The 17094-nt window shown below is 36.9% G+C and overlaps 2 protein-coding genes across 3 annotated transcripts in view; one reads left to right on the top strand and one right to left on the bottom strand.

Annotated features, from left to right (window-relative positions):
* Positions 1-17094, bottom strand: part of FBXL17 (F-box and leucine rich repeat protein 17) — a 522435-nt gene that overhangs the window by 367733 nt on the left and 137608 nt on the right. The gene's annotated exons all lie outside the window — the stretch shown is intronic.
* LOC103262835 (60S acidic ribosomal protein P1-like) lies at positions 1679-2145 on the top strand. 2 transcript variants are annotated; one of them, XM_008060483.1, is made up of 2 exons: positions 1801-1871; positions 1947-2145. In XM_008060483.1, the coding sequence occupies exons 1-2, from the start codon at positions 1801-1803 to the stop codon at positions 2143-2145; spliced, it is 270 nt and encodes an 89-aa protein (XP_008058674.1). The 2 variants fall into 2 exon arrangements, with proteins under 2 accessions (XP_008058673.1, XP_008058674.1); XM_008060482.2 differs by having other exon boundaries at positions 1679-2145.

Raw genomic sequence — 17094 nt, 5'->3', positions numbered from 1 at the left:
TTTGTTGGTTTTTCTTTTCTTTTTTTTTTTTTTTTTTTGAGTTGGAGTCTCATTCTGTTAACCAGACTGGAGTGTAGTGGCATGCTCCTGGCCACTGCAGCTTCAATCTGCTGGGCTCCAGCGATCCTTCCGCCTCAGCCTTCCAAGTAGCCAGAATTACAGGCACGCACTACCATGCCCGGCTAATTTTTGATTTATTGTGAAGATGAGGTCTCGCCAAGTTGCCCAGCCAGGCTCGAACTGCGGGCTCAGGCAATCCACTCATCTCAGCTTCCCAAAGCACGGGATTACAGGCTGAGCCAAAGAGCCCGGCCTTTGTTGGTTTTTCAAACAGCAGCTACTTACATCTCTTTTGCATTAGCTTTAATATGGATGACTCTTTTTGTAACTTTCTTATCTATGCTGAACAGATATTGGGGGAAAAAAAGAGGTATGTGAGTAGCATTAATTCTAAAACAATCATAAGAACGTTTTCCTGAAATAATGAAACCAACAGCATCCATGATATGTCTGATAAAAGATTAATTCTGCCCTCAAAAGTAAAGTATGGTTAAGCATATTAAGAGTAAGGGTGCCATTGATAAATTAAAAATGGGCTTTCCTGACACTTAGCTTTCTAAAGGCAATCTGTTAACAAAGAATCTTTAAGGCACTAAAATCGCCAGAAGCTTCAATGAAACTCAATCACTATTAAAAACAAAAAAGGGTTACAGAGGTTAAGTACATGGTCAGTTGGTTAAACAACCTGCTTAGTTTCAATCTCACATCAAGTATTTCCTACAACCATCTTCAAGAAGGGAAGTAGAACTCAGATAAGGATTAAGTACACAAGACAACTAGGTCTAAGGGGTCAGAGCTTTCAGAGAGAAGAAAAAGCGTTTTAAAATTCACTTGTGGATGTTTCTCAAGCAATAAGAATAAGACAGCTCAGAGAAGCCTCCAACATCAATAAAGTCCCAGAAAGTGAGACAGGAGTAAGTCGTTAGAATATAGAAACACTCTTAGTAGGCTTGGCTATGTCTTAGGAGACTAGTTAAAGGGTCTTGAAGATTTGGGTGGCATTCAGTTCTACTTTCAAGGATAGAAGATTGGTTAGGGATCTGGGACAGAAGGTCTGGCAGAAACACAGTGTACACCGGGAAGCCAGTACCAGTGGGTGCCGGCTTCTCTGGGACTCTGGAGTTTGACTGCCTACTTTCAAATCTCAGCTGGACCACTTACTAAGTTGTGTGATTTGGAGCAAGTCATTTTCTCTCCATATACTTTGTTCCTTCTATAATATGGAGAAAATAAAGCATCTACCTCACAGGGTAAAATATGAGGGTAAAACAAGACAATGCATGTGAAATGTTTTGAACAGTGCGTGCCATGTTGTAATTGTTCAATAGATTTTAGCTATTACTATCATAATCATTCCAAGTTCCCCTTTCTTCTGTATACTGATAATTAGTGAAAATTAAGGAGTTGATATGTATAAGAGAATATTTTTTTAAAAGTGTAGTAAAAACATTCTGGTTTATTCTCCTGGTTATTATAAGAGATCCTGGCCATGGTTTGGGGACTCTAGATTATAAACTAAACTGTGAAATGGCAGTGAGGAAAACATAGGTAAAAGTTTATTATTGACTCATTATGGTAGAAAGAATCCCCTTTCCTCAAGATTCTTAACGTGCCCTTTCCCCAGCTGCTGCCAAGGTGCTCGGTTCTTCCGAGGGAGCTAAGGCCGCGTTGGGGTGAGGCCCTCACTTCATCCGGCGACTAGCACTGCGCCCAGCAGTTCCATTCTGCACTCGCCGCACCATGTGCTCCGTGTCCGAGCTCACCTGCATCTACTCGGCCCTTATCCTGCACGATGACAAGGTGACCGTCACAGAGGATAAGATCAACGCCTTCATTAAGGCCGCCGGGGTGACGGTGGAGCCTTTCTGGCCTGGCTTGTTTGCAAAGGCCCTGGCTAATGTCAACGTTGGCAGCCTCATCTGCTCTGTGGGGGCTGGCGGGCCTGCACCTGCAGCTGGCGCTGCCCCAACTGGGGGTCCTGCCCCGACCACTGCTGCTGCCCCATCAGAGGAGAAGAAAGTGGAAGCAAAGAAGGAAGAATCTGAGGAGTCTGATGATGACATGGGCTTTGGTCTGTTTGACTAAGCATTTGTTGAAAAGACTATACACTATAAAGGAATTTTAAAGCTCCAGACTGGAATGACTAGACTTAAAAAATCACACTTTCAGACGGTGGGAAAACCAGGCAAGAGGTAAAAATTAGTATGCAGACAGAAATGTGATCACAATTTGGAAAGAAGCATCAGAAAATTAAGGAAGAACAAGATCAGTTTGCAAAGCAGATTCTGGTCTTCAGTCAAGGCTGTAATAGAGACAAATAGAAAGATAACCTTCAGATTCCACATGATTCACATGACAGAGGTAGAGGAAGATCACCTTCTTAAGCTGGCATTCTAAAAGCCAAGTTACACTTTTATGAAAAATGCATTTAGCATGAATACCAGGAAAAGCATTGGTGATAAGGAATGTCTGTTGTGCCAAAGTCAAAAGGACCAGAAAAAGCCTGAATAACATCAACACACTTGAAGTTCTAATAGAGTATCAGAATACTTAAGCTGCTACAAGTGAGACAAATGAAAACCAGAAACACAGGACGCAAAGGGAAAAGGAAGAGAATGTCAGTTTTCATAAGCTCTTGAGAGTTGTACTCAATCAAATATTTGGAGGGTGGTTTCCTGTGAGATGAAATGTAAGGACAAGAAAGAAGGTCCTGCAGGAGACAGAAATAGGAGGCTCAGAAAATCTAGAGTGAAGGGATAAGGGTTATAACCACTGTGGTAGAAATGGTCATACGTGACTAAGAAACTCTTGGCTAGAAGAAAGTTGAGAAGATGAGCAGTCCTGGGTCATCAATTTGCTTAGAAAGTTACTGTTTTTAAATGTGATTTTGAACTCAGGATTATACCGGTTTATACCCGGAGATTTGGTCTCTAGACAGCTCACACTCAATCAAAGTTTGGAGTACTAGTAGCCACAAAGTTGAAATAAAAAATAAAAAACAGCTACATTCACTACAGCCTTAATATGTGTCCAGCTAGGTCTTCTCTATTCATCTTCTGGGATCTTCATAATAGGTCTTAAGAGGCATTATTATTCCCATTTAATAGGTGACAAAAATAAACATATTAGAGCTTGACTTCCCCAAAATCAAGCCACTAGTAGGTGGGAAAGTAGAATTTTAAACTACGGTCTTTTAGGGTTTTAAACCTGTACTCTCTATGTTATACCAATTATGTGATTCCTTTCATGGCACTAATCTCACTCAATTGCAAGAGCAAAGTCAAGGCCTTCCCTTAACCCCCAGAGAAACAGAGTGGCAGAGATCAAGGTACAATGTGTCTACTTTCTAGGGAATTTTATAAGAGAAGTGCTACCCTTTGATTACTGCTTCATCTCCTGCAGATATAATGCATCTGGTGCTGATGCTGCAATAGTCTTATATAGCTTAAGAACTGTTCCCTAAAAGAAGGAAGCATAGATTTCTGAAAGAACTAGAAACTGACCTTCCATATGACCCAGCAATTCCCCTATTGGGAATATACCCAGAGGAACTCAAATCATTCTACAAAAAAGATACCTGCACACGCATGTTTATTGCAACTCTACTCATAATAGCAAAAACATGGAACCAACCATGCTGCCCATCAAAGCTGGACTGGATTTTTAAAATATGGTACATATACACAATGGAATATTATGCAGCCATAAAGAGGACAAACATATGGACTTCGAAGCAACTTGGATGGATTTAGAGTCGATCATATTCAGTGATCTATCACAGAAACAAAGAACAGAGTGCCATATGTTCTCACTCATAAGCGGACCTTGAACAATTACCATAATACTATAAGAAGGGATTGGCAGTAGTGGGAAACAGGAGAGACAGTGGGATTGACAGTTGAAGGAAACTTCCAGGGAAAGGAGGGGCACATCTCATCAACAAGGATATCTGCATAATGAACATTTGTATGCCTAGCCCTGAATTGTACCCCACGTCTTTAAAATAAAAAATAAAATAAAACAGAAAAAAAAGAGAAGGAAGCATACTAGAGGGTGGGGGGGGGCAATTTAATTTAGACATTTTGAAGAGGCTGGCTTAAATTATAAATTATAAAATTAGCCGGGTTCGGTGGCTCAGCCTGTAACCCCGTGCCTTTGGGAGGCTGAGGTGAGTGGATTGCCTGAGCCCGTGGGTTCGAGATCCGCCTGGGCAGGCGAGACCTCATCTCTACAATAAATCAAAAAATCAGCCGGGCGTGGTAGCGCATGCCTGCAATTCCAGCTACTCGGAAGGCTGAGGCGGAAGGATCACAGGAGCCCAGCAGGTCAAAGCTGCAGTGGCTGGGAGCGGCCACTGCACTCAGTCTGGGTGACAGAGTGAGACTCCAACTCAAAAAAAATAAAAATAAAAATAAATTATAAAATCAAAAAAATAGTTACTGGAATCCAAGGAAGCACTTTCATCTAGAAAGAATTAAAATTAATCAAGGAAAAAAAGTAAGAATGGGGGAAGCTTTTATAGAGGTTTCAGGATTCTAAATGAAGAAATTAAATACATTCTTAATTTAGGATTTAAAGCTTTCTTGGACCATGAAAAGAGAGATCTATCAGAATGAGATTGATTCAATGAGAGAGGTTTTATAATTTGTGCTGAAAGATCAACTTTGGGGATAACTGCTAGCATATCTGGAGAACAAAAGAATTTGTAAGACTAAGTCTGAAAACAGGGAACAATCTTTGGATATATTAATACTGCTGGCATTATAAAGTCATTCTGTGTAATCCTACATGTGTGTACCAAGCAATATAACAGTATTTCTGACCTTGATTGAAAAAAAAAAAGTTTTCCCTAGACTTCACCCCAGACTACTAATTCAGAACCCAGAAATATATACTTTTAATAACTCTCTTAATAACTCTTATGGAATAAATCCAGAAGCAGTCCACGAAGTCTAACAAAAACGGCTAACAGGACCCTTCAAATACCAGCAATGAAGAGGACTTTGAATATATGTTATCTTTTTGCCATCTCTACTACACCCACCATGGTCCAAGATATGTCTTTCTCCTAGATATCTTCAATAGTCTACACACTGGACTCCCTTCTGGCACTCGACTCAACTCAAATGCAAGAGCAGATTCAAGACCTGCCCTTCACCCCCAGAGAAGAAGACCTGATTCTCCACCTATCAAGTCAGAATAAACTGACTTGTCAGATCATGTCAGTCTGTTATTCAAAATCCTCCAATGGTACCAATTACTCCTGGAATAAAATCCAAACTCCTTCTATGACCTACAAGGTCCTGCATCACCTGACTCATCCCTACCTCATCCAACTCATTTTATCTCACTATGTTATGATTGCTCCATCTATCCTGTTCACTATTCTATCTCCTAGTGCTTGATGCAGGACCTTACTTACAATAGGAGCTCCAGAAATTAAAAAATGAATGAATCAAGTACTGTTTTGATGCATGTCAATGGCTTCTTGGTTCAGATTGAAAAAACGTATATGTTAATGTCAACAAAAACTAAACTATTGATCTTATTGGTCCCACGTAGCACAAAGAAGTTGTGGCTAAGAATTAGATAAATGGTTTCACAAAACTAAGGACAGAATTTTCAAAGACACTTTGATTATTCGGTGATGTATTTGAAGTGAACTGAAAAATTAATGTGGGAGAGTTAGCAGGGTGACTGCCTGATCTCAATCAAGACCTCAAGACCAATTCAAGGCCTTCTTTCCACCCCTAAGGAAAAAGTACTATAGGGATCAACAGCATAGTAAAGCTACTTTCTGGGGCATTTTCCAGGAGGAATGCCAACCTTTGATTAATTTTTTAATCTCTTACAGCCCAAGTGGTCAGTGAGCCTGGAGGCTACTCTCATTCTCTGAATGCAAAGTAAAGCCAGCATAAAGCAATCTGCTCAGGCCAGGTTCTGCACTGAGCTTATATTGGAAGGAGAAACCATTTCCATGTGTTCCAGTTCAGTGAGAATCACCAGCCTAGAAGAGTCATATGGATTCTAGGAAGGAGCCAGTGGTCGAGGCTGGTTGTCTGAGTATCCCCTCTGCCATACAGCAGGTTTAGAAGCACAACAGTGGGCATCTGGATCGGTTATTGGTTTACGAAAACTAAAGAGAATTTACCCCAATCCAGAACAGCTACCCCAGTCCACTCAATCAGGATTGTCTTTAAAAAATAAAAAGGCATATTTACAGTGTGTCTAGTGAGGGACTTATTTCACTCAGGGATACTCAGTTTCTTAAATCCTTTTAATTCAACAAATACATGAGTGCCTACTACATGCACAAACTTCCCGTTAAGTGCTGATGTCTACAAAGATGAGGTATGGCTCCCACCTCCAAGAGTAGAGGCTGTAGGTTGGGATATGAATAAGTCTAACTTCCACCGCTACCAGTGAGACCTCTGGGAGTATTTTAATCTGTACATTGCATCCAACTTCAGTTCAGTTTCCCAAGCCTTTATGACTGAATCTGAAACCAAGTTTGAAGAAATAATAAGATTATGGAAGATTGAAAGCTAACAGAATGGTTGACTTTATATTGAGGTAATCTATTTTACTGCTAATAAAGAAGTGTATGAGCTTAATGGACTATAAGGTCCCCTTGAGTTCCAACAGATTGAAGGTCCATGACTGATGGGATCATTCATTAAAGTCTTTAAGGGAAGGAAAAGCTACACTTCAAATTCCAGCAGGTACACCCAGGACCAAAAACAGGATATTCTGGCCTCTCAAAGAGGCTAGCCAGGAAGCTGTGGCTGCAGCAGAGCCCATGTCCCCAAAGGACAGCAGTATACCTACCACGCATGCCAGTGTCAGTAAACACAGTATCTCAGAGTAGATCCCCAGAGTAGAAATCCCAAATGGAAGAAATTTACTTAAATATCCAATAAACATAAATTATACTTACTGGAACTTTAAAAATGGAATACAATAAAATTTTTCTACTTGGTTATTCAACTCTCCAAAATCTATGTAAAAATTCTTCTTCATCTTCACCTTCCTTTGCTTTCATGTCTTATATCTTTCACAGGGCACAGCATGTACATTTACTATTTATATACTAGAAAATCTCATTTGAAATAGTAATACAAAAACACAGAACAAGTTGGCACTTGTTACATAAAAGGAAAAAGCTAAATATGGAGACAAAATACTTTGCGTGAATTCACTTTATAAATCATTTTAGTAAGACTTTCTCACTTTATAAATCATTTAGTAAGACTGTAATAAAAACTTCTTACTGAGTAAATTTTTAAAAGAAATCTAAAAGCAGGCTATTGAAACAGAAATAACTTTCTTATAAGCTATAGTCAGGCAACAATATTTATTGAGCATATATTATGTGTCAAGTAGTGTGCTACATACAGTGATTAAGACATACTGCCCTCACAGAACTTGCAATCTAGGGAGAAGAGGACATGTTAAACATCTATTTCAAGTGTGATAACTATATTAACATAGTCATTTTTACTAGTCAGTATATGTAGTTCATGTGGAAAAAACCCAAAAATACAACTAAAAATTTTACTCAATTATTAAAAACAATATTTTTCTCAAACATGTTGTCTTAATTATATAACTGATATCATTTCAGTAGAGAACTATTTTAAATAAATATAGCTTTTATATACAATGAGAAAGCAAGAATTATTTAAGAACTCATATTTACTAATCTAACACTAACTTTAGATTAGCCTTATATATTTATTTTATCAAGTAAACTAGAAGCACAAAGCAGTGAGACTTAATTTTTTAGCTCTTTATTATAAAAAAATTTCACAAACGTACAAAACTACTTTTCCAGCTTCAACAATTATTAACTTCTGGCTAACCTAGTTTCAAGGATAGCCCCATCCACTTCTAAACATCTGTAAATATTTTTTTCTGTAAATATTGTTATCTGTAAATATTTCAATATATCCCTAAAAGAGAAGACTCTTTTAAAATCATAAAACCATTATCATATCTAAAAAAGTAATTCAGCAAAAATGTTCATGTGAGACTTATTAAGAAAAAGGAATTATGTGCAGTTTTTGTGGAGTCAGTAATATACATAGTGATTTTTAAATCTCATTAAAAATTTGCCACTTTACACAAACTGACCTTTTGTCAACAAGGGCACTGGAATTCATAACTAATCATTTTCTAAAAATCTAAAACTCTATTAGCATCCAATAAGAATCTCATAATTTGATTGCTTATTTGACCTTCCCTGACTTGTATTCCTTCTATCTTGCCTAATGTTAGTCTGGATTTGAAAAAGTCAAATTGGCTGATTAAAAAGAGTTTTAAAGTTATGCATTAAAGTATTGTGAAAGAAAAAGATGTTAGTGTACATCTTATGGCACAGCTATCTATCCTTGTTTAAAATATCTATAATAGGTATGGCTTACTCACTTTCTATTTGCTAACTAAATAAATTTGACTGACACTGCTTTAGTTTCTTAAAATTCAATATTTGGATAATCTAAATGAAAAAGAAGAATTGGTCCATTCTGTACCTGTTCATTCTTTAATTCACGAAAGGGGTAATTTAAAAAGTAATCTACTAATGTAGCAATCATAGGTATATATAGCAATAATATTTACAAAGTACTTTCTGTCACACACATACATTTGTACATTAACTCAGTGAGATAAATAGGCAGGAGCAATGTTCATTTTACAAAAGAAGAATCAGAGAAGTTAAAGTCGCCTGCCCAAGGTTATATGTGATTCTGGTAGTTATTTCATAAGCAAACAATTATTTGGTTATATCACAGGAAAAGCATTTTAATTCTCTGAAAGTGAAAAATCCTTCTGTTATTCTATCAAATTTTATTTCATTTCGAAATAAAACAGATATGGTTAGTTTCAGTACAGACTTTAAAAAAAAAAGATTTACAAGAGTGTGCTTGAAGGCTAAATTAAATCCACCATATAAATCACTTACTAAAACTTTTTGGAGTGGATATATTATGTGTTATATAAGAAAATGGAAAAAATTGTAGTACACACAACTTGAATTCTAAATCATCTAACTTTGAATGAAGTTTCAGCATAAATGATGAAATGAACTTAAGTCCCAAAAGTCTAACATAGAAAGTGAAAGAGCTCTGAACAGCAGCAGAGCTAGTCATTTTCAAAAGGCATGCTAAAATTCACAAAACAAGGGAAAAGCCAGGCATGATAAGTAATTTATTTAGACTTCCAAACTGTCTCAGGTTATTTCCTTACCTATGGCACTCTCTGTTTTTCTTCCTCAACCTCTGCCTAAATACTTCTTTCTTTCCATGCCATTTCTTGTCCTCTCCCCTTTCCTATATTTCCCTCTGTCATATTATGTCCTTTTTCTGGTTCTTTTTCCTCATGTTTCTTCTGAATTATTTTGCCCATATTTACACCCTTCCTTAACTAGCTGGCAATGACATGGAATGTAAATATTTTAAATGCAATTATTCCACTAATTTTAAAATAGTGATATTAAATTTTTTATCTCAAAAGGAAATTTAAGATTGCATGACTCTCTATAAAATCAGTGGAATCAAACTGTCTATGTTGCAATTCAACTCCACCTCTTACTGTGCCAGACACATACTATACCACATGCTCAATAAGGGTTAGCCGCTACTCAATGTATATACGCTTGCTTTCTCCACTTCTATGAAGCTGACATTTTGAACTTTATTGTACAAAGTTTACTGTTATTCTTGTCATTATATTTGATAAAATATAAATTAGCATTTAATGAAAATCTGTTATGATATGTTGCACCTACCCCCACCAAACCATTAAAAATAGAAAGGACAACAATATATAAATTGTTCTATTCTATACTTGCTCACCAGGCTAAAGTTATGTATGGAGGAAGAGTGCAAGTTAAATGAAATTTTCAGTTAGTGACAATAAACACATTTAACTGCATTTAATAATAATAGCAATATATTTACAATTATATTTACAATATATTTGGTTGCAAAATATATTAATAAAAATAAGCAATCCAAGTAGCTATTTGTTTTGTTCAAGTATACTGATTCTATTTTTAATGTTATAGCTTAATAAATTATTTTGCTCTAGCAACACTTGAATATGGCAGCACATTCTACCGTTGTTAAAGTCTTTGAAAGGCACAACGAAGTGTACATACCCAAAATTAGGCCTGGTGATGGTCTTAAATAGATAAGGCCTTGAGTAGTAAGTAAAATAGTAAAGTTTCTTATTTGTAAAGAAAATATATAAGGAAGGTTTCCACTAAGGTGTGTTTAACTCATGTATATATGAATAGACTTCATTTAAATATATAATATTCCATAACAACAAAGAACATACCCATCCGTGGAAGGTTAATGTATAATATGCAAAAAGGAAATGCACAGAAGCAATAGCATAACCTTCAAAAAGTCACCTGTGTTCGTGAAAATATTTCGGCTTCGACTTTAATATTTTAACAGGAGAAAATGCTTCCCAAGAGGAATAAAATCTAACCAAGGTATAAAGCCCTAATAATCTGTTTTAATCATAAATGAAAGGCAATAATTACTTGTTTAAAAAAAGAATACAAACACTGATATATGAATATAGAACATTTCTTACATATTCATGTTAACATTCTTTAAACAAGAAAACCTATCATCAAAAAACAAAATCTAAAATTAGGTTATACATTTTTCATCATGCCAGACAAATACATTCACAGCTCACTAAATGTTCTTTCTTACATTTAAAACAGCTTATAAAATCCCACCTCCTTTAAATAACGTTCCCACAATAATTGGCAGCAAGCAGGATAGTCCGCCATCTATCCCTAACCCAGTCCATTTGGCACATAAACACTTAACCTCTACAAAGGAAGTCATGCTAATAAGAGGAAAGTAAAGAAGGTATTTTCTTTGCCAATACTGGCAGACAACAAAAAAGAAGAGTATTGTACATCTTTATGTGCTTCTTTTTAAAAATTAGAAACTCAGAAACAACTCATGTTGTACTACGTTAAGATACAGATTAATCTTTCCAGGTAGAGGAGTCAAAGGAGGTTTTTCTTAGGCCTTTTCATGAGAACACTCTACCCAAGTCAAGTTAACACATATCAGCAGCACAGGGCCTGATAGATACTAAGTGCCCAATAAGCATTTATTGAATATATGAGTGAACAAAATCAATCTAGAAAAGGCAGATACTGGAAAAGGCACATCACTGAAGACAAAATGACAAATGCAATACAGAATTTCTATTATTAATAAGTCAGTATTTGTGTGTGAGTGCCTATTTGACAGGCATTATACTAAATAATTTTCATTTATATTCATTTATAATGTCTATACATGTTAACCCAGAAAGATGATTTTTGGGGACTTCTAAGTAGTAGGCTAAGCAAAAAAAGCAGAAAGATTTGTGGACCAGAATGCTCACTGCAGCACTGTTCATAGTAAAGAAAAATTGGAAAACTCTCAAATGTGTTACAATAGGATAATATTAATAATGGTGTATATTTCTGATGAGTGCTATGTAGTCATGAAAAGTCATTTACAAAAAAATATTTAATGAAGTAGGAGAATACACTGTAATTGAAAAATCAGGATATAAATTTATTAGAAGTAGGAGCAGGTGAAGCAAGATGGTAGAACAGAATCCTCCAGCAATTGTGCCCACACCCCCAAGAACATGAAATTAAAGAATTACCCATGTAAAACAAAAACAAAAACAAAAAACCACACTTTCATAAGAGCTAAAGAGACCAGGTCCAAGATCACGGTACCTGGTTTTAACAAAATAAAAAGCAAAAATGCATTGAAGAAGGACAGCTTCGCATTGTTTATGTCTCTCTTCTTCCAACCCCAGGCAGCAGGAAAGAGAATTTGTGTGCTTGGAAGAGGGAGAGGAGAGTGTACATAGGACTTTGCCTTGGAACACAGTACTGCCCCGCTAAAGCAAAACATGGCACTGGGCAGAGCCCGCAACCCCTGATTCCAGGCTGGTGTCCATGGACAGAGCTCCTAGACCCATCCTGAGGTGAACCTCAGCCCTGAACAATATTCACTGGCAGGCCTGAGGTAGTGTGGTCCTTTGGGTGAGCCCCATGCTATGCTGATCTGGGAGTTCTCAGACTTCTTGTAAGACCCTGCACAATGTCAGCTATGGTAACCACAGGAGTGCCCACATCACGTATCCCTCTCCAAACTCTAGGCAGTCCAGCATGGCAAGATTTTTCCAGATGGGGAAAAGAAAGAGAAGTGTGGAGAGGACTTTGCTGTGGAACCTAGTACCAGTCCACCACAGCAAAACACAGCACAGGAAAGAATCCACAGCTCCTGATTCCACACCAGTACTCCCAGAGGGAGTACCTATATATTGAAAAAAATGAAAAAAAAAAATCTTAAATTAAGAAACAAGAAAAGGGCTATATAGTCAATCTACTAGTTAACTAGAGTAAAACCAAAATACAAATCAGATATGTAAAAAGACCAAATCACATATAGCTGGACACATAGCAAGTTAGAACACAGTGCTAAAAAGGCACTTTAAATATACATGAATATGACTTGTTTAGGTAAGGGATACATTCCAGGAATTTGCAAATCCAACTGCTTCAGCAGCATGGCGATAATATGCTTGCACCACATAGCTTCTTACCAATATGACTCTGAAAACAACATGAATCAAATAAATCCCAGACTTCACTTGTATGAGACTATAAAATGGGATCACATTTGTTTTAATAACTTAATTAAGGAGCTAGAATTCCTCACTAGCCTGACTGCTGGAAATCAGCATCTCCAAATTTTCTCCTTAGTCATTTCTGAGATGCCCGAAGTGTTGCCTCATTCTTGCCCAAATATCCATCTGTTAGTTGCTGTCCCCACAGCAACTGTTGACTTCTTTTGTTCCTCCTGCTCTGGTTTCTGTTGAGTCCATATCTGTGGCACCAGAGCCACTCAACAGAGCATAAGGCTTTTCCTGCCTTTCGTGACTATTTCACTGTCACGTCTTCCTAGTTCCCATATCTTCCAAGCCCTCAGAGTGCCAGAGAACTGCAGAAGTGGAACTAAGGACCTCCTCCCTGACTCTGTACTAAACTTTATCAGATGAACTCCTAAGTGCTTTGAATAGGTTCCTACTGTCTCACTGTCTTTCTCACAATTTCTTCATTTTCTGTACCTTTCCCTCTAACCACAGGAATTAAAACCAAGTACAAGAGATTGAACAAGGAGGTAGGTGCTATGGTTCATGCCTGCAATCCCAGCACTTTGGAAGATTGAGGCAGGAGGATTGCTTGAGCCCAGGAGCTTGAGACCAGCCTGGGCAACATAGAAAGATCTCGTTTCTACAAAAAATTAGCCAGTAGCATGCACCTATAGTCCAAGCTACCTGGGAATCCAAGCAACCTGGGGGAGGGGGGGACTGAAGAATCGCCTGAGCCCAAGAGGTCAAGGCTGCAGTGGACCATGATCATGCCATTACACTCCAGCCTGGGTGACAGAGTAAGATTCCAACTCTTAAAAGATTTTTAAAAGATCATTCCAGGCATAGAGTTTAGGTAAGGACCATTGTGAGAAAAGAGGATAGGAACAAGAGCCCAGAGATGTGAATATACAAAGTACATGAAAGAATGAGAAAGTCCAAGTATCAAATTCTGGCTTTGTGTGACAATGCTGAGACCAACTGGTCATATTATTAAACCTTCTGTACCCCAGCTTTATTATCTGTAAAATGAAGATTAGACTATTAGGCTAAGGCTTTCTCATAAATAAGGTCATTATCATAAAAATATAAGGTATTATAGTTAAGACATAACTTGTGCCAAATTCCTTCTAACCTCAGATTTTAAGACTTTAACATAAAAATGCTTTAAAAGTTAACAAATCTAAGCTTTTAATACTCAAAGATGATTTTAAAGTTGTGAGCACATTTCAATTTTTACTCATCGCATTTAACTTTTACACTCTTTTCAAGTTTTTTTCAGAGTATTCATGGCTTTTAGAGGTATGTATCATTCATTTACATGATGCTCAAGGCATGATTCATATCAAATACCAGGGATTAACATTCAAGCCAGCACTTTCAGTTCTAGAACAAGATGGAGTATTCTAATCTTCCTGATAAAAACCCTGGACATCATCTATAAAAGAAAAACATGAACACTCTAATTCTTTGGTTGAATGAGCAGGGTTTTGGGGGGGCTTTTTTCTTTTCTTTGGTCTGTGCTCATTGGTGTTTCTGAATTACTGGCTTCTCTAGCACCAGTCTCCAATGTATGTGGTATAAAGAAAATCCAGGGAACTCATGATGCTGTTGATCCTCATGATGCTGTTGAACTTGAATAAGAAAAGGCAATCAAGAGATAACCCAGATGTTGAAATTATCTAGCAAAAATCTTAAATCAACCGTTGTAAAAATGCTTCAACAAACACATATGCTTGAAGTAAATGAACAAACAGAAAGTCTCAGTAAAGAGTTAGATGATACAAATAAGAACCAAGTGGACATTTTAGAACTAAAAAATATAATAATAACCAAAATGAAAAGGGATGAAGAGAGAAAATAATCAGTTAATTTGAAGATAGGACATCAGAAAGTACTCAATCCTAAAAACACAGAAAACACAGATTGAAATAAAAGAACACAGCTGTAGACACCTATGAGAAAAACCTTAAACATCCACATCATCAGAATTCTAGAAATAAAGAATGTAAAACAAAAACAGTATTTTAAAAAATAACAGCAGAAATTTCACCAAATCGGGTAAAAGATATGAAGGGGACTCCAAAAAACCTAGAGTTTACTTATAAATGCCCATCAAAGGTAGACTGATTAAAGAAAATGTGGTACATATACATGATGGACTATTATACAGTCATAAAAAAGAACAAAATCATGGCCTTCACAGTAAGGTGAATGCAGTTGGAGACCATCCTACTAAGTGAACTATCACAGAAACAAAGAACTGAATACCACAGGTTCTCATTCATAAGTGAGCCCTGAACACTAGTCACACCAGCACAAGGGTGGGATTCGAAAATGCTAGACACTGCTAGGGGAGGCAGAGAGGGAGAAGACATGGCAACACACTGGGTACCTGGTCTACTATCAGGGGAAGAGAGGGCCAGCCAGAAGCCCAAACTTCACCAGCATACAGTCTACTTATGTAGTAAATCCCCACTTGTACCCCACAACTCTAAAATAAAAAATAAATAAAACTCAAAAAAAGAAAGGGAGATTTCAGTCTCTTTCCCTGCTAGGGAAGGTATGAGACAAGCCAGGAATTCATCTGAATAGTGTAAGACCTCTGCAACGTGATTTTTAACCACGGCAAAAACAAATAATAAAAAGTGAAGCCAGATTCCTACTTATGATCTGGTCAAGCACAATTAAATACACTGCCATATTCTTTAACAACATGTTAAATTTATAGAAACATATCTAGGCTCGTGCCTATAATCCCAGCTACTTGGGTGGCCAAGGTGGGAGGAATGTTTGAGGCCAGGGGTTCAAGACCAGCCTAGGCAACACAGAAAGACCTCATCTCTACAAAAAGGAATAAATAAATTAGGCAGGTGTAGTGGCTTGTGCCTGTCACCCCAGTTACTCTGGAGACTGAAGTAGGTGGATCACTTGAGCCCAGGAGTTCAAGGTTTCAGGGAGCTGTGACTGCAACACTGCACAATAGCCTGTGTGACAAAGACCCTGCCTCTTTAATAAATGAATATCTAATCAGTATGACAAATAGCATCATGCATATTTTATGATAAAGTTGGAGAAGTCTACATTTAACTTATTCAAGTAGTGAAGCCTATTGCTTTGCCACCTTTGAAAAGACATAAAATTAGATACAAGTGCAACATATACTGTAACAGAAAGAACAGGGAGTTTTGTAAACCTGAATTCAGGATGTTGTATACTCTGCCTGGCCTCAGTTCATATTGCACTGCCCCCAAGCAAGATGCCATGAGGAGCAGTGCAGAGCTGAGAACAACAAAACACGTGACTCATATTTTCTGGAACATGCTATTAGAGGTCACCTGTCCACAATTAGATATAGTCTTGTACTAATAAAATACAAATGCACAGAAAGTCCCGCTGGGGGCCACCACATTAGGGTAGAGAAATTAACTCTTCTTAGTTTTACCTAAAAGTAAACAATAATGAATAACGAGATTGTAAAAATAGTTAAGAGGAGTTGACAACCCTCCTACGTCTAGGAAATACATTTTTGGCATGCAAGAAAAGTGACCTTATTATTTTTTAAAAACTGTTTCATATCCAAGAGACCATATAAATCTTTTCAAAGGTTTTTTTAAAAGGTTTAAAAGCCAGGAAATTTAGATGTTTCAGCACCATTAATGCTAACCTTGGCACTGCAACTGCTACCAATCAATTTTTCCTTTTCGAAAGAATGCATAATTTTGATGAATGCTATTGCAAATTACACACTAAAAACATAATTTTTCATATGAATGCGGTCAATGTCTTTTGGCATGCTTGTCATCACAATATAGCTGCTAATCTTCAAATACAGTTATTAACAACTTCAGAAAATCATTTAGAAGACCAATTCTCCTTTTTAAGGTCAATGATTACCACAGTTAATGACCAATTGGCTTTAGCCATTACTGTCCTGACCTTTACATCATGTTTTAAACTAACAAGGCAATAAATAACTATTAATAATGACCCATTTTGAAGGGTGTTTTTCAGTGACTATCTATGCTCACTGAAAACATAATTGTTTTGTGTTTCATATAATCACTCAGTCACTTGATTTTTGCTTGTTTTCTTTTTGCAACTGGTAGTGTTTTATCATTAAAATAGAAATAAGACTGGAGTGTGAGCACACAGAAAATCTGAGATAAACTCTTGACATTTTTTAAAAATAGTAAAACATGTATTGAGTTAGTTAAGATAAAAGGTAAAAAAGTACAAAATGAAAAGTAAAAGCCACCTTTCCTTCTTTCATTCCCTAAAGGCAAACACTTAACTGTCTTGTAATTGCTTCTTACCAAAAAAAAAAAAAATTGTTTCATGTAT

The sequence above is a fragment of the Carlito syrichta genome, unplaced genomic scaffold (genome assembly GCF_000164805.1).
Source record: "Carlito syrichta isolate Samal-C Ts95f unplaced genomic scaffold, Tarsius_syrichta-2.0.1 Scaffold304630, whole genome shotgun sequence".
NCBI lineage: Eukaryota > Metazoa > Chordata > Mammalia > Primates > Tarsiidae > Carlito > Carlito syrichta.
The sequence above is the reverse complement of the archived record's forward strand: the minus strand, read 5'-3'. Positions and strand labels throughout refer to the sequence as shown.